The sequence below is a fragment of the Pelodiscus sinensis genome, unplaced genomic scaffold, assembly GCF_049634645.1.
Source record: "Pelodiscus sinensis isolate JC-2024 unplaced genomic scaffold, ASM4963464v1 ctg157, whole genome shotgun sequence".
In the NCBI taxonomy this organism is placed as follows: domain Eukaryota; kingdom Metazoa; phylum Chordata; order Testudines; family Trionychidae; genus Pelodiscus; species Pelodiscus sinensis.
The window spans coordinates 154,100-176,738 of NW_027465951.1; the positions used below are offsets into that span (position 1 = coordinate 154,100).

Here is a 22,639-nt window from a genome sequence, read left to right on the forward strand (position 1 = left end):
ACAGCCAATCCCTGGCCTTGCAGACCAGGCCCAGCCCTCGCCGCTCTGGGACAGGCCGAATCACCGAGCATCTGGACAGACACGGGTCGGCCCCCCGGGCCAGCACCCTGAGTGGGCCTGCAGGAGGGATTCTGCCAGACCAGGGGAGGTCATTTCTGTCCCCTACCCCGGCCCGGCTCTGCGCCCGGGCTGGCCTCTCGGCAGCTCCCCACATGATCCGCCTCACTGCCCTGCCGCAGCAGCCCATGGTCTTGCAGCTGGGGCACTCAGCTTTGCCATGGCAAACCACTGCTGGGCTCCCAGCCCCCCAGCCCGCGGTCCTGCCTCCGGGACTCCCGTCCATCCTGGCAGACTGCTGCTCAGCCACCGGGGTCCCGGCCCCGTCAGCCCTACCAGGACAGCACTGGCCCCATTATCGGGGCTTCTGGCTCCACCAGCCCTGAAGTCCTGCCCCTGGGGCTCCAGGCCCCACTGCAGCCAACCACTGCCCTGCCAGAGCCCACTGGCATTCCGCCCGTCCTGCCACCAGCTCAGCTGGACTCCCTGCAGCCAGCCTGGCTGGGTTCTTGGCACCGCATGGGGCTCCTGCCTCCAGCCCTCCACCAGGGCTCTCCGGTCCAGCAGCACCAGGCCCATGGTGCTGGAGCAGGGAGTGCCAGCTGAGAGAGGTCCAAGCTGTACCTGTCACCCAGCTGAGCCGTGCGACTCGCCCGCCCAAACCAGAGCCTGGAGCTGGGCTGCAGCTACCAGATCTCCTTGCGCGGTGCGCGCAGGCCACTCTTCGCCTCGAGGCGCCTGCAAAGCTCCGCATGGCAGAGGGAAGAAGGGCCAGCGTGCAGACACCCCTGGCGCCGGGCTGTGCTCGCCGCGAGACGAAGGCCACTAGTAATGGGAAGGGAAGTTCCAAAAATGTTGATTTTTCAGGTAAGTATTTTTATTATCAAAATTATCACATCTCTTGTGAAAGTTCAAATGAGACAGCATGGTGTAAAACCCACGAGTCAGGAGCTGCAGCCCCCACCACCCCAGGGTGCCTCTACTCTGCACCCTGCACACACCTCTGCATGCTGCTCCCCACCAGGCAGGGCAGAGCCGGCCTGCCCCATGCTGCACACAGCGCCCAGGGCTCTCCGGAGTGACCTTTACAGTTCACAAGGCGACACGTTCCACCCCCACAGCCAGACTGCTGGAAAGTTACTTTGCTTTAACAGTTTGAAAGTCTCCCCTACTCTGAACCAACCAACACCTGATTTCAGTTGGGAATTCGAGAACTTGTAACAGCCCTAAAAGGAAGAAGTCTGCGCCTCTGGCGGAGGAGGCAGGCTCACAGCACTGCCCTGTCCGAGAGGAGGCGGCGGAGGCACCAGGACTACACGGCTGTCGATTAGCTAACCTAAGATGGTTATAACTGAATATAAAATTAGATAAATAAAAACACGCCGGCTATGACAGTAAACAAGTGAGAGGGAAGCTGGCGATCTCCCGGGCCTGGGCAGGCAGAGCCCACTCTGCTGCACGCCACCCACAGGTGATCCTTAGCACCCACAGCAGCCAGCTTGCCAAGGCCTGGGCCCCCACTGGCACTCTGGGACACACTCCACAGCCCCGCGCCATGTTCACGGGGCCCAGGACACCAGCTAGCGACAAGCCTGCAGACCCAGGAAGCCTGTGCTCACCAACCAGCTCGGCCCGCGCCCGCAGGTGACTGGAATGACCGGCGGGGAAAGCCCTGGGGTGCTGAGCGCCGGCCCGCGACCGGAGTGCACGGCGCTTTCGCACGGGGGAGGACGCTCGTGCTGCACAGGCGGCGGCGGCTGGGCAGGGCAGCAGACAGAGGCTGCAGCAGGCATTGCACTTGGAGCCATCTGCTTTTCTACTGTGTCCCCAGCTTTGCCACAGGCTCTGCCTCGGAGCAACCTGCATCCCCTCCCAAGGCTTTGGCCCTGCACCCCCAGCATCAGGCGCAGGCTCCCAGCCGTGGCCCAGAAGCCACTTCCAGAGGCAGCTGGAAGGAGTCATGGGCAATTCGGTCCCCTGGATCCAGGCAGCCCTAGGAAAGTCCGGTCTGAGTCTTTACTCCCGGGCCTGAGAGCTGCTGCAGTCTGTAGGGATGGACACCTCCCCCTCGGTGCGGATAGTGCTGGGAACTGGAGGCCCCCGGCCCCCTGGAGCTCTGCTGGAGGGCAGGCTGCCCAGAACTAGGCAGGCTGATAGTCCGCATGTCTGACTGCAAGGCTCTGGAGCTTTGGGGAGCAGCACCGGGGCAGGGCTGGCTCCCCGCCCCCGAGGACACTGAGTCTGCAGCAGGCGGCTGTGCTGGACTGGCAGCTGCAGAGTGACTCTTCTTCGGAAGGCTGCTCCCGGAGTGCTGCTGGCTGCCGGAATACCCACAGTTCCCTGCCAAGAGCGCGGAGGAGTCCGTGGAGGCCGCGTGGGCGGGGCTCGGATAGGAGGCGGAGGAAGCGGGCGCTTCCAACGAGCCGGGGGCGGGGCTGGGCCCGGCCCGTGGCGGAGCCGCGCGGTAGCTGTATCCGGGAGAGGAAGTCGAGGGTCCTCGGCAGGGGGAGCTCTGCTGCAGGAGGGCGGAGGGCTCTGTGCAGGGGCTGTCAGCCTGCAGGAGCTGGATGGAGAGAGGAAGGGTCAGGCACAGACGCTGCGGGGCTGCCTGGGGCTGGGAGCTGGGGGGCGCTTACCTGGTAGCTGTACCTCGACGGGCTGTAAACGGCCGGTCCTTTCAGCACCGAGCTCAGCGCTTCTGGGGCGTCTCCCTCAGCAGCACCTGAAAGGCACAGCACAGGCAAGCCCTCAGCGCGGCCTCCGAGCCAGGCCTCCTGCCACAGCCCCGCCCAGCCCCTCGCCTCACCGACCACAAGGACGCTTCCCTGCACTGACCGCCTCTCCCGGACGCTGTCGGCACGGAGCACGAGGGCAGGTCGCCCTTCCAGAGCAGCCTCACAGGGCTGGAGGATCCCCAGGGACTGCCTCCTCCTACGGGTTCGCAGCCGCCTTGGCTTGTGTCTCGAGGCTCTGATCCCTGCAGTGCTGCCTCTGGGCAGGTGCGGCCTAACACCACGGGGAGGACCCGCTCGCCACGGCCGAGACGCCTGCCAGAAACGCCGGCGGGGGCAGTGGCAACGTTCGGAAGTTAGCAGAGAGCCTGCTTCTTCCCTGCAGCGCTCTCCTGGAGCCAAGCTCAGGCGCAAAGTGTGTGGAGAAGCGACCGTGCGGCTGGCACAGTGGTGGGAAGGGGCGCAGCTGGGCCACGGAAGAGGCAGGATGCAAGGGAGCTGGAGCTGCCCTGCCTGCTGACAATCCGCTGGGGGAGAGGCAGGCTACCGACAGACTCGGGGGACCTGGGCTCTGCTCTAGACCAATCAGCGTGGAGGTGGAGGTAGCACTTCTAGGACCGACCTGAGAACAAGCCAAGAGAGAAGACCTAGGCATGGCTGGGGCGAGCCGTCCAGAGACACGGCCTGAGCCAGCTTGCCACGGCAGCAGGTGACAGGAAGACCCTGGGACCGAGGGAGGAACCAGCGTGAGTGCGGAAGCAATGGGGAGACGGAGAGCGCGACCCGAGAGATGGAATGACTAGGAATGAAAGGAGCCAACGCAGCCGACTGAAAGCCGCCTGCAGGCTGCCCGGCGAAGATGGAGGTGGGACGAGTATTCAGAGGCCGCTCCGGCTCCACGGGGAGTCTGGCGAGCTGGCAGGCCAAAGGAACGTGCCAAGCAGAAACACAGCGACTCGCTAAGCAGCAGGACCGGCGAGACGCACAAGAGCATGCACACTAACAAGCGGTTCCAAAAGGGAACCGAGGCAGCCCAGGAATTACTGCGTGGCCACCCTCAGTTGGATTCCGGGACTAGAGCTGGGGCAGGAGCCAGTCTCAGCAAAGCAGGAAAACACGGTCCAGATGGAAAACGTTCCAACCCAACCCACAGCCCTGCAGCACCGCAGAGACGCCGTGAGCTTCCGTGGCCACGGCCGCTTCCTCAGCTCACGGAACAGGCTCCATTTTGCTTGCTCTGCAAGGTGCCGCAGGACCATTTGTTCTGGTTTTCCTGAGTCTAGGACAGGGTGGGCAGAAGAGTCTCCGCAGGCTGAATCCGGCTCCCCAAGTGGGTGGATCCGGCCTGCAGAGGCCCTGCTGCTCCCCTGCCCCCAAGCCCTGATTGGCGCGCAAAGTCTCCTCCCACCGCCAGGGGCATGGGCACCTAGGGGGACCCTCGGGGAGGGGAGGGGGAGACTTCATGTGCCCCTCACCCCAGCCTGTCACGTTACTGAATTGGAGGGGAGCAGCCAGATCACCCCAGAAATGGTATAAAGGGGCCATGTGGGGTGCTGAATAGAAGCTCACTGTCTGCTGATCCTGTGGACGCTGGTCATGTGTTTGTCTAATGTCTGTGTGTAGTTAGGAGTCTGTAATCTGTGTGGACACTGAAGATTTCCCTGCATGTGGTTGAGCATTGGGCAGGGCCTGGCCTATGGACATGCTAATCAGCGAGGCCCTGTGGGACAATGGCACTCGATGGGCCAAGGACACACCTAAAGAATGGGGGCAGTCACCTGAGGGCTACCAGCAGGGGACACAGGGACAGGCCGCTGGCCAGGTGACCCGCTGCAGCCAAGAAGAGACTGGGAAGGAGGGATAAAGATGCCATGTGGCTGACTCCATCTTGTTCTCAGCTCAGCACTTCATCCCAGAGGCAGCACTGCAGGGATCGAAGAGCCCGGAAGACCTGTGAACCCATCCTGATGCTAGGATGTGCAACAAGGACTTTTAAACCAGCAGCTGTAACATCTCTGCTAGAGCCTGCATCGAGGACTGGGAGATTCGGTGCATGTGACGTACTATCCTTTAACAACCTCACTCTCAGGCTTTTCTTTCTTGTGGTAATAAACCTTTAGATGTTAGATTCTAAAGGATTGGCTCAGCGTGATTTGTGGGTAAGGTCCAGAGGGTAAATTGACCTGGGATCTGTGGCTGGTTTCTTGGAACCGGACAGAACTTGTTCGGGGTAGGTGGGATTGGGTGCTAGGACCCCCCACCTGTGTATGAGGCCCGGGGCCATTTGGGGCACGGATATTGCTGGGGTGTCGGAGGTTTTGCTCGTGAGGCTTCAGGCAGGCAGCTGAAGCGCTCTGTGAGACTGGTTTGTGGCCTGTTTGGAGAGGTCGCCAGTCGGGGGCTGTAAGGAGCCCGGATTTGAGCAATTCGCCCTGAGCGGACGCCCTCAGCTGTGCCCAGACGCGGCTGGCTTGCCAAGAGGGTGGATCCGGCCTGCAGAGGCCCTGCTGCTTCCCTGCCCCCAAGCCCTGATTGGCGCGCAAAGTCTCCTCCCACCGCCAGGGGCATGGGCACCTAGGGGCACCCTCGGAGGGGGGTGGGGGAGACTTCATGTGCCCCTCACCCCAGCCCAATCAAAGTCTGTGTGCGGGGAAGAATCCTGGCCCCGCCCCTTCTGCTTGAGGCCCCGCCCCTTTCAGAGTGGCCTGGGGTCATTTCCAAAATTTCTGAAGTGCCCCCCGGGTCTAGGAAGTGACTATAAAGTGGCTGCACAACACACAAAGCTGGCAGTAATGAGGGAGGCGTCAGCAGGGGCCAGGAAGAGCGCTCGACCCGCGCAGGGCGGCGACCCGGGACAGGCCCCCAGGGGAGGCGTCGGCAGGGGCCAGGAAGAGCGCTCGACCCGCGCAGGGCGGTGACCCGGGACAGGCCCCAGGGGAGGCGTCGGCAGGGGCCAGGAAGAGCGCTCGACCCGCGCAGGGCGGTGACCCGGGACAGGCCCCCAAGGGAGGCGTCGGCAGGGGCCAGGAAGAGCGCTCAACCCGCGCAGGGCGGTGACCCGGGACAGGCCCCAGGGGAGGCGTCGGCAGGGGCCAGGAAGAGCGCTCAACCCGCGCAGGGCGGTGACCCGGGACAGGCCCCAGGGGAGGCGTCGGCAGGGGCCAGGAAGAGCGCTCGACCCGCGCAGGGCGGCGACCCGGGACAGGCCCCAGGGGAGGCGTCGGCAGGGGCCAGGAAGAGCGCTCGACCCGCGCAGGGCGGCGACCCGGGACAGGCCCCAGGGGAGGCGTCGGCAGGGGCCAGGAAGAGCGCTCGACCCGCGCAGGGCGGCGACCCGGGACAGGCCCCAGGGGAGGCGTCGGCAGGGGCCAGGAAGAGCGCTCGACCCGCGCAGGGCGGCGACCCGGGACAGGCCCCAGGGGAGGCGTCGGCAGGGACCAGGAAGAGCGCTCGACCCGCGCAGGGCGGGGACCCGGGACAGGCCCCAGGGGAGCCGTCGGCAGGGGCTAGGAAGAGCGCTCGACCCGCGCAGGGCGGCGACCCGGGACAGGCCCCCAGGGGAGGCGTCGGCAGGGGCCAGGAAGAGCGCTCGACCCGCGCAGGGCGGGGACCCGGGACAGGCCCCAGGGGAGGCGTCGGCAGGGGCCAGGAAGAGCGCTCGAGCCACGCAGGGCGGGGACCCGGGACAGGCCCCCAAGGGAGGCGTCGGCAGGGGCCAGGAAGAGCGCTCGACCCGCGCAGGGCGGCGACCCGGGACAGGCCCCCAGGGGAGGCGTCGGCAGGGGCCAGGAAGAGCGCTCGACCCGCGCAGGGCGGGGACCCGGGACAGGCCCCCAAGGGAGGCGTCGGCAGGGGCCAGGAAGAGCGCTCGACCCGCGCAGGGCGGCGACCCGGGACAGGCCCCAGGGGAGGCGTCGGCAGGGGCCAGGAAGAGCGCTCGACCCGCGCAGGGCGGGGACCCGGGACAGGCCCCCAAGGGAGGCGTCGGCAGGGGCCAGGAAGAGCGCTCGACCCGCGCAGGGCGGCAACCCGGGACAGGCCCCCAGGGGAGGCGTCGGCAGGGGCCAGGAAGAGCGCTCGAGCCACGCAGGGCGGGGACCCGGGACAGGCCCCAGGGGAGCCGTCGGCAGGGGCCAGGAAGAGCGCTCGACCCGCGCAGGGCGGGGACCCGGGACAGGCCCCAGGGGAGCCGTCGGCAGGGGCCAGGAAGAGCGCTCGACCCGCGCAGGGCGGGGACCCGGGACAGGCCCCAGGGGAGGCGTCGGCAGGGGCCAGGAAGAGCGCTCGAGCCACGCAGGGCGGGGACCCGGGACAGGCCCCAGGGGAGCCGTCGGCAGGGGCCAGGAAGAGCGCTCGACCCGCGCAGGGCGGGGACCCGGGACAGGCCCCAGGGGAGCCGTCGGCAGGGGCCAGGAAGAGCGCTCGACCCGCGCAGGGCGGCGACCCGGGACAGGCCCCAGGGGAGCCGTCGGCAGGGGCCAGGAAGAGCGCTCGACCCGCGCAGGGCGGGGACCCGGGACAGGCCCCAGGGGAGGCGTCGGCAGGGGCCAGGAAGAGCGCTCGAGCCACACAGGGCGGGGACCCGGGACAGGCCCCAGGGGAGGCGTCGGCAGGGGCCAGGAAGAGCGCTCGACCCGCGCAGGGTGGGGACCCGGGACAGGCCCCAGGGGAGGCGTCGGCAGGGGCCAGGAAGAGCGCTCAACCCGCGCAGGGCGGGGACCCGGGACAGGCCCCCAAGGGAGGCGTCGGCAGGGGCCAGGAAGAGCGCTCGACCCGCGCAGGGCGGGGACCCGGGACAGGCCCCCAGGGGAGGCGTCGGCAGGGGCCAGGAAGAGCGCTCGACCCGCGCAGGGCGGCGACCCGGGACAGGCCCCCAGGGGAGGCGTCGGCAGGGGCCAGGAAGAGCGCTCGACCCGCGCAGGGCGGGGACCCGGGACAGGCCCCAGGGGAGGCGTCGGCAGGGGCCAGGAAGAGCGCTCGAGCCACGCAGGGCGGGGACCCGGGACAGGCCCCCAAGGGAGGCGTCGGCAGGGGCCAGGAAGAGCGCTCGACCCGCGCAGGGCGGGGACCCGGGACAGGCCCCCAGGGGAGGCGTCGGCAGGGGCCAGGAAGAGCGCTCGACCCGCGCAGGGCGGCGACCCGGGACAGGCCCCCAGGGGAGGCGTCGGCAGGGGCCAGGAAGAGCGCTCGACCCGCGCAGGGCGGGGACCCGGGACAGGCCCCAGGGGAGGCGTCGGCAGGGGCCAGGAAGAGCGCTCGAGCCACGCAGGGCGGGGACCCGGGACAGGCCCCCAAGGGAGGCGTCGGCAGGGGCCAGGAAGAGCGCTCGACCCGCGCAGGGCGGGGACCCGGGACAGGCCCCAGGGGAGGCGTCGGCAGGGGCCAGGAAGAGCGCTCGAGCCACGCAGGGCGGGGACCCGGGACAGGCCCCCAAGGGAGGCGTCGGCAGGGGCCAGGAAGAGCGCTCGACCCGCGCAGGGCGGGGACCCGGGACAGGCCCCCAAGGGAGGCGTCGGCAGGGGCCAGGAAGAGCGCTCGACCCGCGCAGGGCGGCGACCCGGGACAGGCCCCCAAGGGAGGCGTCGGCAGGGGCCAGGAAGAGCGCTCGACCCGCGCAGGGCGGCGACCCGGGACAGGCCCCCAGGGGAGCCGTCGGCAGGGGCCAGGAAGAGCGCTCGACCCGCGCAGGGCGGGGACCCGGGACAGGCCCCCAAGGGAGGCGTCGGCAGGGGCCAGGAAGAGCGCTCGACCCGCGCAGGGCGGCGACCCGGGACAGGCCCCAGGGGAGGCGTCGGCAGGGGCCAGGAAGAGCGCTCGACCCGCGCAGGGCGGCGACCCGGGACAGGCCCCCAGGGGAGGCGGTGGACTCCCTGTAACTGCAGGTGAAGGCCAGGCTGGACAGACCCACCGGATGGTACAATGCTGCCTCGGCGAAGGCGGCTGGATCCAATGACCCCTCGAAATCTCTTCCAGCCCTCCATTTCAATGGCCGCTTACGCTCCTTCAGCAGCCAGCCCAGGCCCCCGGGGTGAGGAAGCATTTGGTCCCGCCCAGGTAAGCGAGGACGATGCTGGGAACAGCTGCTCACACCAGCTGCAGCCCAGGAGAGCGAGGCGCTAACAGACACCGCACCGGGAAGACTCCCACTGGCGTGACGCTGACAGCGGCTTGTCGAGCAGCAGGGGGCCCATGCTGGCATCTCACGAGAGGCAAGTCCTGAGGACAGCCCTTGCGGAGTCTCAGTGACTGGACTGGAGCGAGACACCCTAATACGCCTAGTGCATGGACTGACCAAAATGCCACTCAGCCTGGCTCCGGTGCAGGAGACAGGCAAGATCCTGGGCTACCAGAGCTGCCACGTGGTCCGGGCAATGCTGCGGAACCATTTCCATGGGCAGAAGCAGGTCTTCCCAGCAGACGGTTCCCGCACGGGACAAACACTTCTTACTGCACAAGCAGCCCGCTCTCAGGCCAGTCGAGCACGAGACGCAGTTCCGGGGTTTTGCTCGTGAGGCTTCAGGCAGGCGGCTGAAGTGCTCTGTGGGACTGGTGTGTGGCCTGTTTGGGGAGGTCACCAGTCTGGGGGCTGTAAGGAGCCCCGGATTTGAGCAATTCGCCCTGAGCGGACGCCCTCAGCTGTGCCCAGACACGGCCCGGTCCGTCACAGACGCTAAGCTAGGGGGAGAGGTAGATACACTGCAGGGCAGGGATAGGGTTCAGAGTGATCTAGGTAAGAAATCTGATGAGGTTCAACAAGGACAAGTGCAGAGTCCTGCACTCAGGACAGAAGAATCCCAAACATTGTTACAGGCTGGGGACAGACTGGCTAAGTAGCAGTTCTGCAGAAAAGGACCTGGGGGTTACAGTGGATGAGAAGCTGGATATGAGTCAACAGGGGGCCCTTGTAGCCAAGAAGGCTAATGGCATATTAGGGTGCATTAGGAGGAGCATGGCCAGCAGAGCCAGAGATGTCATTATTCCCCTTTACTCGGCTCTGGGGAGGCCACATCTGGAGTACTGTGTCCAGTTCTGGGCCCCCCACTGCAGAAAGGATGTGGATGCATTGGAGAGGGTCCAGTGGAGGGCGACCAAAACGCTAAGGGGGCTGGAGCATATGACTTATGAGGAGAGGCTGAGGGAGTTGGGTCTGTTTAGTCTGCAGAAGCGAAGAGTGAGGGGGGATTTGAGAGCAGCCTTCAACTTCCTGAAGAGAGGATCCAAAGAGGCTGGAGAGAGGCTGTTCTCAGTAGTGATGGATGCAGAACGAGGAGCAATGGGATAAGGTTGCAGTGGGGGAGGTCTATGTTGGAGATTAGGAAAAACTCTCCCCCTAGGCGGGTGGGGAAGCGCTGGGCTGGGTTCCCTAGGGACAGGGTGGAATCTCCATCCCTAGAGGGCAGACAGAAGAACGGGTTCTCCAGGCAGTTATGAGAATTAAGGTCGTGCCGTGCTTTTGGGACGTAAACAAACCCTGGTGGATTTTATTCTGTCTGTTGCTGGCTACCAAACAGGACTTCTGTGAAGTGTTTTCTTCAGCACCGCTCTGGGGCTATGAGTCTCTGCTCCTTGTTATCAAATGAGGAGAGAGATTGCATGTTCGGGCTTGACAAAGCTCTGGCTGGGTTGGTTTAGTTGGGATTGGTCCTGCCTTGGGCAGGGGGCTGGACTCGATGACCCCTGAGGTCTCTTCCAGCTCTAGGATTCTAGGTGAGGGTCTTGCTTGACTCAGAAGGAAACGTGCTCAGGGCACCCACAGGATGCTGGTGAAGTCAGACATGGAGGTGCCACGGCCAGAGCTCCGCCTAGCCTGAACAGAGCCCGCAGCGCTCCCACAAGAGCTCCCTGGCTTACCTGGCTCTCTCTCAGCAAGGCTGTCACGCGTAGGCGAGGGCTCCCCCCGCTGAGAGATCTTCGCACCGCTGCGCAGGACCTTCTCGAGAAGCCCACAGCCCTCTCGGAGCCGCTCCACAGACGTGGGGACCATCCTGAAAGAGGCAGAAATAGCTGAGGGCTGTGAGCAGAATGGCCAAGGCGCGACTGACAAGAGGGCTTGGCCTGGCAGCTCTCGCAGAGCCCTGCTTCGAATGAACAGCACGACGTCCCTGGGGAGCGGGTTCGCCAGGCAGGGTCCTGCCATGCAAACAAAGCCCCGCTCCTTGTTATCGAAGGGGGAGAGACCGGCCATGTTTCACTGGATCTAAAGGAGTCTGGGTCCTCCTTTCCCAGGCAAGGGAATGGACATTTAGCACCATGTTGGAAAGCCTAGAGCACGGAAGCCCAGACAGATGGAGGGGCTGGGGGCGGGGCGGCTGCAGGTTAGTGCGACAGACACTACCATGGCACTACACGAGGGGCTTCTTGAAGCAAGGCTCCTGGAGCAGTGGTAACGTTGCCACTTGGCCTAGGAGCGCTACTTCCCATTCCTGTTTGCCGTGGGCAGCTTGCTGGTAGGATTCAACCCAGTAAGCACTTGGCGGCCCCTCAGGGAAACAACGGCAAAGCCCAGGAGCAAAGCCCAGCTCTCCTGGGTCACAGCCTGCCCAGCGGGCCATGCAGTCCCTACACGGACTAGTGCAGGGCCAGGCCCACTACTGCAGAGGCTGTAAGCCCAGGGCTTCGCTATAGAGAACCAGAGAACCACAGGGCTGGCAGAGACCTCAGGAGTCATCAAGTCCAGCCCCCTGCTCTACGCAGGACCAATCCCACCTCTAGGGATGGAGACTCCACCACTTCCCTAGGGAACCCATTCCAGCGCTTCACCACCCTCCTAGGGAAATAGTTTTTCCTAATATCCAACCTGGACCTCCCCCAGTGTAACTTGAGACCATTACTCCTTGTTCTGCATCCGTCACCACTGAGAACAGCCTCTCTCCAGCCTCTTTGGAACCCCCCTTCAGGGAGCTGAAGGCTGCTCTCAAATCCCCCCTCACTCTTCTCTTCTGCAGACTAAACAGACCCAAGTCCCTCAGCCTCTCCTCGTAGGCCATGTGCTCCAGCCCCCTTATCAATATGGAGCATAAAACCCGGGTGTGCAGCGGAGCTGAGTTAACATCATGCAGGAGATTAGACAGGAAAGAAAAACTGAACAGTGCAGCCTCCACCTTGTGTGAAGTGGCTTTGGCATTTACAGTAAGACTCCAATTGTCCGGCATCCAGTGGTCCGGCACTCCTGATAGTCCGGCACCAAGTGGAACCCCGAAGTGCTCCGGCCAGCCCGACAATTGGAGCTGCTCTGCGCCCGGCTTTTCTGAGTCCGCTGCTGCTGAAACTGACCAGCGGCGGAGTTGGGGAAGCCGGGGGCAGAGTAGCTGGGGTGCTGCCGGGTTGGTCCCGCAGCGCCGCCCTCTCCCAGGCTGCGCAGTTCCCTGCTGACCCCCACCACCCCAGACCCCTTATAGCCCCCTTCCAGTACCCGGCAAATCTGGGTCCTAAAGGTGCTGGATTATTGGAAGGTTACTGTAGTTATTTTCTCTCTTTTAAAAAGGAAATGTAATTTGTTCCCAACATTAGCATTTTAAAGGCTGAAAATGGACACAGAAATTCACACCTCAGTGAGGCAAAGGGGGAGAGGCAGCATTTACTCCTCACTGAGGCAAATGGGGTGAATTCACACCTCTTTGCTGCTATTGTTTGGCTGGGGACAGGCTCGAGCGAGCAGTCTGCCCAGCTCCATGGTGCGCAGGGGAGAGAGCAAGGCACAAGCCCTCCCGTGGGGCGATCCCTGCAGCAAACAGCTTCTTGGACAGTTCCACTGCGTGTCAAGTCCTGAACCCTTGCCTAGACCAGTCTCACCTCCCCAGGCCTGCCAGCCACTGTCCTGGGGCCTGGCCATGCAGACAGCCATGGCTGCCGGATCCCGGGATGGCGCTAAAGGCGGGCGGGCGTGGGCGTGCGGCTGGCTGCCCCAGCTCCGCCCCGCCCCTTCTGGGAGCACAGAGCTCCCTTCCCTTCCCCGGGCCTAGGTAAGTCTGTTGCCCCCATCCCCCGCACCTTCCTCTGTATGGCAGCTCCAGCTATTGCTACACAGAGTCAGTATCTGGAAAAGGCTTTTTGCCTTTCCATGCAGCGTGGCAGATGGAAATGAGACGAGGCCAGCTCTTTGCAGCCGCTGGCAAGCCCCATGTGGACCTGCCTCGGCTCCCGGAGCTCTGCTGCAGAAGCTACGCTCTAGGACAGGGTCACCAACCAGTCGATCGGGATCTACTGGTCGATCTTGGCGTCTGTGACAGGGGACCCTGACTGGTTTGGCCAAGAGACTATCAATCCCAGCACTTCAGCTGCCCCCCAGACGGCTGCACATCTCCTGCCCTTTGCCTTGGAGCTGTCTCCTAACGAGCCTCCTACTTGCTGTGCAGGGCAGGGGAAGGAGCTGAGGGGCACTGATGTCAGGGTCCCCCCCCTCCCGCCCTGTATCCTGTCTCCACAGAGCAGAGAGGGGGCACAGCAGGATCTGGGATGGAGTATGCTGGCTGCTTTTGGGAGTGGTGCAAGGCCAGGGCAGGGATGAGCCTGCCTTAGCCCCCCTGCACCACAACCCAGGAGCCACCCGAGGTCAGCGGGGCCCAGCTGGAGCCCACATCATGAAACCCTGCCCCAGTCATGAACCCCTCCTGCACCCCAAGCCCCTACCCCAGCCCTGAGCACCCCTTGCATCCCAACAGCCCCCAGAGCCTGCTCCTAGAACCTTATCCAGACCCCAAATGCCTGCCTCAAGCTCAGCTCAGAGCCCCTGGCACAATCCAAATCCCTTAATTCAAGACCAGAGCCTGCACCCCAGCCCTGCCCTGCCTGGTGAAAGGGAGGATGGAGTGAGCAGGGGCGGGGCTTCGGAGAAGGGGCACAAGGGAGGTGGGGCCAGGGGATCTGGGTACAAGGTAGATCCTGGATGGCACGTAAATTCAAAAAGTGATCTCGTGCTTAAACAGGCTGGAGACCCCTGCTCTAGGGTATTTGCATTTGAGATGAGGAAAACAGGAGATGTGCCAAGTGCTGCCCCTCATCTCCTGCATGTGCCATGGGGCCAAAGGTGCAAGTCTCAGCCTGGAGGCCATGGGATGGGGGGATATATCCTTTCTGACAGTGGGCCACGCAGAGAACCCATCCACGGTGAGCAGACACCTGCCAGTTTTGTCTGACTTTCTAATGCCGAGGTGCCCAAGCAGTTGCGAACTAGCCGCGCCCAACCGGCCAAGGAGCCGAGCCGCTCAGCCCAGCTAGCCGCGCCCAACCGGCCAAGGAGCCGAGCCGCTCAGCCCAGCTAGCCGCGCCCAACCGGCCAAGGAGCCGAGCCGCTCAGCCCAGCTAGCCGCGCCCAACCGGCCAAGGAGCCGAGCCGCTCAGCCCAGCTAGCCGCGCCCAACCGGCCAAGGAGCCGCGCCGCTCAGCCCAGCTAGCCGCGCCCAACCGGCCAAGGAGCCGAGCCGCTCAGCCCAGCTAGCCGCGCCCAACCGGCCAAGGAGCCGCGTCGCTCAGCCCAGCTAGCCGCGCCCAACCGGCCAAGGAGCCGCGCCGCTCAGCCCAGCTAGCCGCGCCCAACCGGCCAAGGAGCCGCGCCGCTCAGCCCAGCTAGCCGCGCCCAACCGGCCAAGGAGCCGCGTCGCTCAGCCCAGCTAGCCGCGTCCAACCGGCCAAGGAGCCGCGTCGCTCAGCCCAGCTAGCCGCGCCCAACCGGCCAAGGAGCCGCGTCGCTCAGCCCAGCTAGCCGCGCCCAACCTGCCAAGGAGCCGCGTCGCTCAGCCCAGCTAGCCGCGCCCAACCGGCCAAGGAGCCGCGTCGCTCAGCCCAGCTAGCCGCGCCCAACCGGCCAAGGAGCCGCGTCGCTCAGCCCAGCTAGCCGCGCCCAACCGGCCAAGGAGCCGCGTCGCTCAGCCCAGCTAGCCGCGCCCAACCGGCCAAGGAGCCGCGCCGCTCAGCCCAGCTAGCCGCGTCCAACCGGCCAAGGAGCCGCGTAGCTCAGCCCAGCTAGCCGCGCCCAACCGGCCAAGGAGCCGAGCCGCTCAGCCCAGCTAGCCGCGCCCCAACCGGCCAAGGAGCCGCTCAGCCCAGCTAGCCGCGGCCCAACCGGCCAAGGAGCCGCTCAGCCCAGCTAGCCGCGCCCCAACCGGCCAAGGAGCCGCGTCGCTCAGCCCGGCTAGCTGCGCCCAACCGGCCAAGGAGCCGCGTCGCTCAGCCCAGCTAGCCGCGCCCAACCGGCCAAGGAGCCGCTCAGCCCGGCTATCCGCGCCCCAACCGGCCAAGGAGCCGTGTCGCTCAGCCCAGCTAACCGCGCCCCAACCGGCCAAGGAGCCGTGTCGCTCAGCCCAGCTAGCCGCGCCCAAGCGGCCAAGGAGCCGCTCAGCCCAGCTAGCCGCACCCAAGCGGCCAAGGAGCCGCTCAGCCCAGCTAGCCGCGCCCAAGCGGCCAAGGAGTCGCTCAGTCCAGCTAGCCGCGCCCAAGCGGCCAAAAGCTGCATGTTGCCAGTGGCCTGCGTGCTGGATGCCAGGGGGTCATGGGAAAAAGGCCTTTGCACACCACCATGCAGAGTCTGACCAGCTTCCTATGAAGCCCCAACAGCTGAATGAGGAAAGCGAACACTCACCACCATCTGCTGCTGATGTTCTCCTGGGATTTGCAGTGTGAGGCGGAGGAACTAGGCGCCCCTGGCGGACTGATCTCCTCTAGGTGAGGCATGGGGGGATGGGAGGGAGAGAATCCACTTGGGGGTGAGGAGGGGGCTCGGACTCCTGAGCCCTGCATGCTGCTTGCATCGGTCTCAGGCCCAGAGCTGAGGCTGCCTGGTCGGGCAGGAGTTGCTGCGCACCGCCCGGCATCGCTTCCCTCCTTGGCTTCCTGTTTTCGCTTGCGATACTCCAGCAGGGAAACCTGAAAGAGAAAAGCCCTCCTGAGCCTGGGTGCAACAGACACATCGCTCAGCGGCCAGGCCCCTGGGGGAAGGGCGCTCTCCCTTCGTGTGCTGCCTAGGAACACGCCTGAAACGCAAGGACACGTCCCTGAGCTGCCATCTGCATCTCTCATTCCTGTCATGCAGGGGTCTCAAGCATGTGACCAACACAAGGGAAGCCACCCCCAGGACACAGGTAGGGATTTTACAGCTGGGACAGAGAGGAAAGGATTCGGCTGTACAAATCACGCACCAAGGCAATTTCAAACCCCCACGTGAGAGACTGCATACCCGTGAGAGCATATTTAGCATATGACTGGCAAATAAGGAATTATCAAAAATAAGGTCATGAATTTTAAGCTTATAACCAGAACCCCATGAAGTGATTGCAAATTTACCATAGAATCCACCTCAGCCGCGTAATTCGGCTGTAGAATTTAAATGCTCATTTAGAACAATGTCCATTTGTAGCTCTGCATACAAAGAAAATAAAGTTTGCATCCTTTTTATACTGGAATCACATCTTCCTGAATTTAGAAAGAACAACTAGCTCGGAGGTGTGCCTGCCATAGTTTTCCATACTTAGCTATTTAACTGATGATCATTTCAGAAGAAACACAGCGTTAAGAGTGAGTTTATCCCCACATCTCTGCACCTCCCTAATCGCAAACTCTTTCCACGGCCTCTGTTCCGTTGCCAAATCCTCCTGACAACACGCACACTAAAGGTCCCCCCGGCACCCTCCTCAGCGCTCTGAACGCCGGAAACAAAGCCACTCTCTACTTTTAGTCTCGGGAGGTTTCTGCACCACGTCCATCACCATGGCTGTCCGAGCACCTTCTAGCTCTGTATTAAACAATGTGACTAACATCTGCCATATGCTGTTCTCTCCTCCTGTCCCTTGGGGAGAATAGCCTGCCTGGGGGTTCTCGTTTGGGGCATTTTAATACACCTGCATCACTGCAAACCAGTTCTCACTCCTGCTCACACTGGCCCTGCTCCACCGGTGTTAGCAGTGTTGCAAGGTCTGAGGCCGCCATGGCCTGCGCTGCATTTCACACACTGTCGTTTCACCCTGCTCAGGTCACATCTATTTGACTCAGCAGCAGCTGCAAGTGGCCATTTCAAGGCTTCCAATCCTGCTAACACCAGAAGCACTGAACTGCGGTTTGCAAAAGTGGGGACACTCACGCTGTTGGGTGAAAGACAGAGCAAAAGATTCTGTAAGGTGCAGTCAACCGTGTTCTCCTCCCCTCACATACAGAAAAATGTACATACTTGATTGAGGTGGAAAGAGATGTAGGAGTCAGACATATTGTGTCTCTGGGTTAGGTTAAAAGGGGTAAAAAACAGGGTGATGTCATGCTAGGGGTCTACTACAGATTCCCTACCCAGGAAGAAGAGGTGGACGAGGCTTTTTTAAAACAACAGTCATCCAAAGCGTAGAACTTGGGGGCGAGGGAGCACTTGAACCAACTAAACATCTGTTGGGAAACGAGCATGGCAGGAGGAAGACCAAGGACAGAGTAGGCCCATGGCTTAATGAAGACGGAGGAACAACAACAGGAAACGTGGAAATGCCAGAGGTGCTTCATGACTTCTTTGTTTTTGTGTGTGTCAAGAAGTCTGATGATGAAGGAATGCCTAACATAGTGAATGCTAGTGGGAAGGGGGTAAGTTTTGAAGATAAAATAAAAAAAGACCAAGTTAAAAATCACTTAGAATAGTTAGATGTCTTCATGTTAAATGTACCCTAGAATCCACAAGGAGCTGACAGAGGAGGTATCTGAGCCTTTCGCTATCATCTTTGAAAAAACATGGAAGTCGTGAGAGATTCCGGGAGACTGGAAAAGGACAAATCTAGTGCCCATCTATAAAAAAGGAAATAAGAACAACCCAGGAAACTCCAGACAAGTCAATTTAACTCTGGGCCAGGGAAGATGATGGAGCAAGTAATTAAGGAATTCATCTGCAAACACCTGGAAGATAACGCGGGGAAGGTAACAGCCAGCATGGATTTGTAAAGAGCCAATCAGGTCAAACCAATCGGATAGCTTCCTTTGATAGGATAAGAAGTCTTGTGGCTAAAGGAGTGTCACGTTATTGGATCTGAAGGGAGCAGACAGATCACTGCTGTGCCCACAGGGCTGGGTTGCCCCAGACTGGATACAAAGGGGCCATGTGAGGTCAAAGGAAGGTGTGCACCTGTGAATCTACGTATGACACTCCTGTGCGTGGAGTTATGAACATGGGCTCTGTGCTGGTACTGTGACTGGTCTCCGCCCGGGAGGGAGCCATGGGCCTGGCCTGCCTGTCATGAGGAAAGGCTGGGCTAACTAGCCCTGCTCCATGGACAATGGCTCTGCATGGCCAACACACCCCTGGAGAACCCATCTGGAAGCCCGCAGACCCACCAGTGCCTCATGGCTACTGGCCTGGGAAACACAGACAGGTCCCTTGATCATGTGACCAGCTTCAGTTTGGGAGACACCAGGAATATAAAAATCCCATGAGGCTGTCTCCATCTTGCTCTGGCTTCCAGATGCAGGGACAGGGAGCTGGGAAGGATCGCTGACCCACTCTGCCATAGAATGGACACCAGAGACGTCTAAGCTGGCAGTTTGTAACAGCTCTGCTGAGAGCCTGCATCCAGAACTGGGGGACTGGTGCATGTGATGCATTTTCATTAACAACCTCACTCTCAGCCTTTTCTTATTTCTGTTAATAAACCTTTAGAGTGTCGATGCTAAAGGACCGGCCCAGCGGCTCTTGTGGGGAAGATCCAGAGTATAAACTGACCAGGAACTGGGGCTGGGTCTTTGGGACAGGGAGGACCTGTTCGGGGTGAGTGAGATCAGGTTCTATACCCCCTCACCTGTGTGCAGGCCCGGGGCTGATTGTGGCACAGGGAGAGCTGAGGTGTCTGAGGGGTTTTGCTCATGAGGCTTCCTGCTGTTCACATTGGCAGCTGGAGCGCTCGGTGTGACTGGTGTGTGGCCTGTCTGGGAAAGGTCTCCAGTCGAGGGCTGTAAGCATCCCCAGTTTTGAGCAATTCGCCCTGAGCTGACGCCCTCAGCAGTGCCCACACCCGGCCCAGTTCATCACAGGAGAAGCAGTGGACGTGGTATAGCTAGATTTTAGTAAGGCATTTGACATGGTCTCACATGACCTTATCAATAAATTAGGGAAATACAACCTAGCTGGGGCTACGATAAGGTGGGTGCATAACCGTACTCAGAGAGTCGTTATTAACGGTTCACAGTCATGTAGGTGGGCATAACAAGTGGGGTTCCGCAGGGTTCCGATTTGGGACTGGTTCTGTTCAATATCTTATTTCTCCTCTTTCCTGCTCCATCCCCTCTTTCTCTGTTATTTACTTGTCTCTCTGGGCCCCTTACTCCATTCATCTGAAGAAGTGGGTTGTGTCCTCCAAAGCTCATGACACTATCTACATTTTTTGTTAGTCTCTAAGGTGCTGCAGAACCATTCATTGTTTTTAAAGTTTTTTTCAAAATGGGAAATGACTGTCTAGGAAGGAATACTGCAGAAAGGGATCTAGGGATCACAGGGGACTGTATGAGTCAGTGTGACAGTGTTGCCAAAAAAAAAAAATCAAGTATCATTCAGGGTTGTACTAACAGGAGTGTTGAGAGCAGGACAGGAGAGGTCATTCTGTAATTCTGCCGCTCTACTCTGCACTGGTTAGGCCTCAGTTGGAGTAGTGTCCAGTTCTGGGCCCCACATTTCAGGAAATATGTGGACAAACTGGAGAGGGTCCAGAAAAGAGGAACAAAAATGATGAAAGGTCTGGAAAACACGACCTGTGAGGGGAGACTGAAAGAACTGGGCCTGGTTAGTGTGAAAAGAGACATGCTAGCGGTTTTCAAGTATCTAAAGGGAGGGGGGTTACAAGGAGAGAGAAAAACTGTTTTCCTTGGCCTCTGAGGACAGGCCAGGAAGCAAGGGGCTTAAGTTGCAGCAAGGGAGGGTCAGGTTGGACACCAGGAGAAACTTCCCGCTTGTCAGGGTGGTTAAATACTGGGATAAATTGCCTGGGGCGAGTGTGGAATCTCCATCCCTGGAGAGTTTTCAGAGCAGGCTGGACAGACACCTGCTGGAGATGGCCTAGGTGCAGCTCAGTCCTGCCACGCGTGCAAGGGGCTGGGCTTGGGGACATGGCGAGTCCTTTCCAGATCTGGAGTGCATTAAATAGATGTTAAAAATGTCTAATTTAATAGCATCAGGAGAGTTTGCATCTAAGAGTTTTGTTTAGATCGACTTATTCTGGCATCTTCGCTGCAGTGAGCTCATGGCTGACACTCCCCCGTCAACTCCACCGACACTTCTCTTTCAAGAGGACAAGGGGGAGTTGACGGGAGAGCACTTGGTGGTCGATTTCTCCTATCTATACGATGTGACAAGTCAACCCCCCCTTGCTTCTTGATCTAGCGGGTAGTGTAGACATGCCCTTAGGGTAATCTGGCTCACTTGGTAAACTGGGCACAAGGATCAAAGGGGAAGCTGAGTTAGTCTGCCACTGGAAAAACTTAAAACACAACAAACAGTCCTGCAGCACCTTACAGACTAACCAAATATGGAGATGGGACCATGAGCTCTCATGGGCACAGCCCACTGCTTCCAATGGAAATTCCATCGACTACTCGTTTAGCTGATTAAACACAATTCATCCCAAATATAGGAAAGCTGTGATTCAGCGGAGACTTGGGGGTTGCGATGAAGCTCACGTTCACCTGATTATTCCAGTATAATAATGGGTCAAGAGCGAATGAGACGGGATACATCAAGAGGGCAGTTTTGAGTTGGAGCGAAGAGGTTATTTTACCACTGTTACTTGGCAATGGCGTGATCGCTGCTGGAATGTGATATGCAGTTCTGGTGACCAGGATAAATTGGAAAGGGTTTACCATGAGAATGAGTCAAGGCTTAGAAAACACTCCCGATAATCATAGACTCAAGGAACTTCATAAACTCAGCTTAACAAAGAGAAGATTAAGGGCGACTTGATTAGGCTCTATAGACCTACACCGGGAGGAAATATTTATAGGTAGGCTCTCCAGTCTCCCACAGACGGGAGTAACATGATCCAATGGCTGGAAGTTGAAGCTAGGCAAATTCAGACAGCAAATTAAGCAACATTTGTAATGGTGCGAGTAATTAACTATTGGGACAGTTTGCCAGAGGCTGTGGTGGATTCTCCATTCACTGAGATGTGCGGTAGGAACTGCTTTGTAGACGTTGTCTGGCCTGTGTTACATAGGGTGTCAGAATCCATCGGAGCGGTCCCTTCTTGACTCTCAGAGGCTAGCATTGAGTCATGGGGCACAGGGGACGCAGAGGCCAAAGGGCTCCAAAATAGGGCCATTTGTGATTACCTTCAGTCGTCTCCTTTGTGATAAAAGCTCACCTCCTGGAGTCTGCTGGGAGCATGGCCCATCATTCAGCTATACTGAAGAGTTTATCACAAATGTGCAGTGTCTGAGTAACAGGCTAGACCCGAGGTGTCCAACAAGCTAGCCACTAGCTACATGTGGCTACGTGGCCAGCTGGCCTGAACAAACATGGCTATTTGGCCAGTTGAGGGTGGCTAGTTCAATACAGCAGTAATCACCATAGTGGCCACTGCTTCAGAACTGGTTGGACACCACAGGGCTAGATTTGATGACAACTGTAGAACTCTCTCTCTAAAAACAACCCCAGAAACAGGGGCAGAGGTTCTTTCACGAGGTGGACAGTTCTTAGACGTCAAATTGACAAGAAAAACAAAGTTGTTTGTTCTGTTCTCACACTCAAAGCATCTAAGCACGGCCAAAAGGCACTGCTGGGTACTGCTGTGTAAGTGTGCACTTTGTACGGCCCTCCTCTGGGACGTGATCTTCACTCCAAATCAAACCGTACTGCATCTACTGCTATAGCTCACTAGGTCCCAGGCAGGAGCCGCAGCTGGTTCCTAGGGAGCACTGAGCAGCCTTCTAATGTCTCTAGATTGAAATGCCTGAAGTGTTAAGTGATGAGGCTGCTCTCACTTCCCTGGGGAGAAGAGAAGATTTCAGTGTTTGAGAGTCTCTCCTGGTAAGCAGACTCCATCAGCCTCCGGATGTCAGCCAACCTCTGGGTCCGGAATCTCTTTATTTCACTAAGCAACTCCACACCCCTCTTGATAGTCATACTCTTTACCTGTTTCTACAGTGTTAAAGCCCCGCTTACTGCCACCCAGCTAAGCGATTCCTGTTTCACCAAGGTGAGACTGTGTGGTCCCTTTTCCTGGTCTAGACCAGGGCTACTCAACACACTGATTGTTTGTTGCAGCCCGTGGTGCAGTTTGGGTTACACAGGACTCAACACACGGCCAGCGGCTAGAGAAAAGAGTCAATAGAATGGTCTTCTGCTGAGATGCCGATCAGTAGTTAAATTCCTGGACTGTCATTGCTCATGACAAGTGCTGTCATATGGGTGGAAATGGGGTAAATGTTGCATTTTATTAATATCAGCAGAACTGACTGAAATGGGCCTGCGTGTTGTATAGTCTTGCCTTAATCTTTGGATTCATGCCCGTCAGTGTGAAAGAAGCTATTTGCATATATATTTGCTGTACATGCACTCACACTTAAGTTGCAGCCCTCGGCATGTGCTATAAGTATCACTGCGGCCCTCGGGGCTTCCAAAGTTGAGTAGCCCTGGTCTAGACCATCCGTGACAGGTGTCTGTCCAGCCTGCTCTTAAATATCTATGACTATGAAATGCTAAGGGAGATTGGAGAGGCTATCAAAATAAACTCAATAATAGTGGGGGGTTTCAATTATCCCCATATTGACTGGGTACGTGTCACCTCAGGACGAAATGCAGACACAAAATTTCTCGATACCTTAAATGGCTGCTTCTTGGAGCAGCTGGTACAGGAACCCACAAGGGGAGAGGCAATTCTCAATTTAGTCCTGAGTGGTGCACAGGA

At 60.0% G+C, this 22,639-nt stretch overlaps 1 protein-coding gene across 3 annotated transcripts in view; it reads right to left on the reverse strand.

Annotated features, from left to right (window-relative positions):
* Positions 1-912: 912 nt before the first annotated feature.
* The window catches only part of SETD5 (SET domain containing 5), a 39,093-nt gene continuing 17,366 nt past the window's right edge, over positions 913-22,639 (reverse strand). For 2 of the 3 annotated variants that reach the window (XM_075917281.1, XM_075917280.1), the window contains 4 exons: positions 15,367-15,650; positions 10,641-10,774; positions 2,694-2,779; positions 913-2,620 (listed from right to left, as the gene is read on the reverse strand). In XM_075917281.1, the coding sequence (XP_075773396.1) occupies positions 2,051-2,620; positions 2,694-2,779; positions 10,641-10,774; positions 15,367-15,650 (1,074 nt within the window). In that variant the 3' untranslated portion in view covers positions 913-2,050. Of the gene's footprint in view, positions 2,621-2,693; positions 2,780-10,640; positions 10,775-15,366; positions 15,651-22,639 lie in introns of those variants that run through there. The other variant, XR_012899753.1, reaches the window with a different exon arrangement.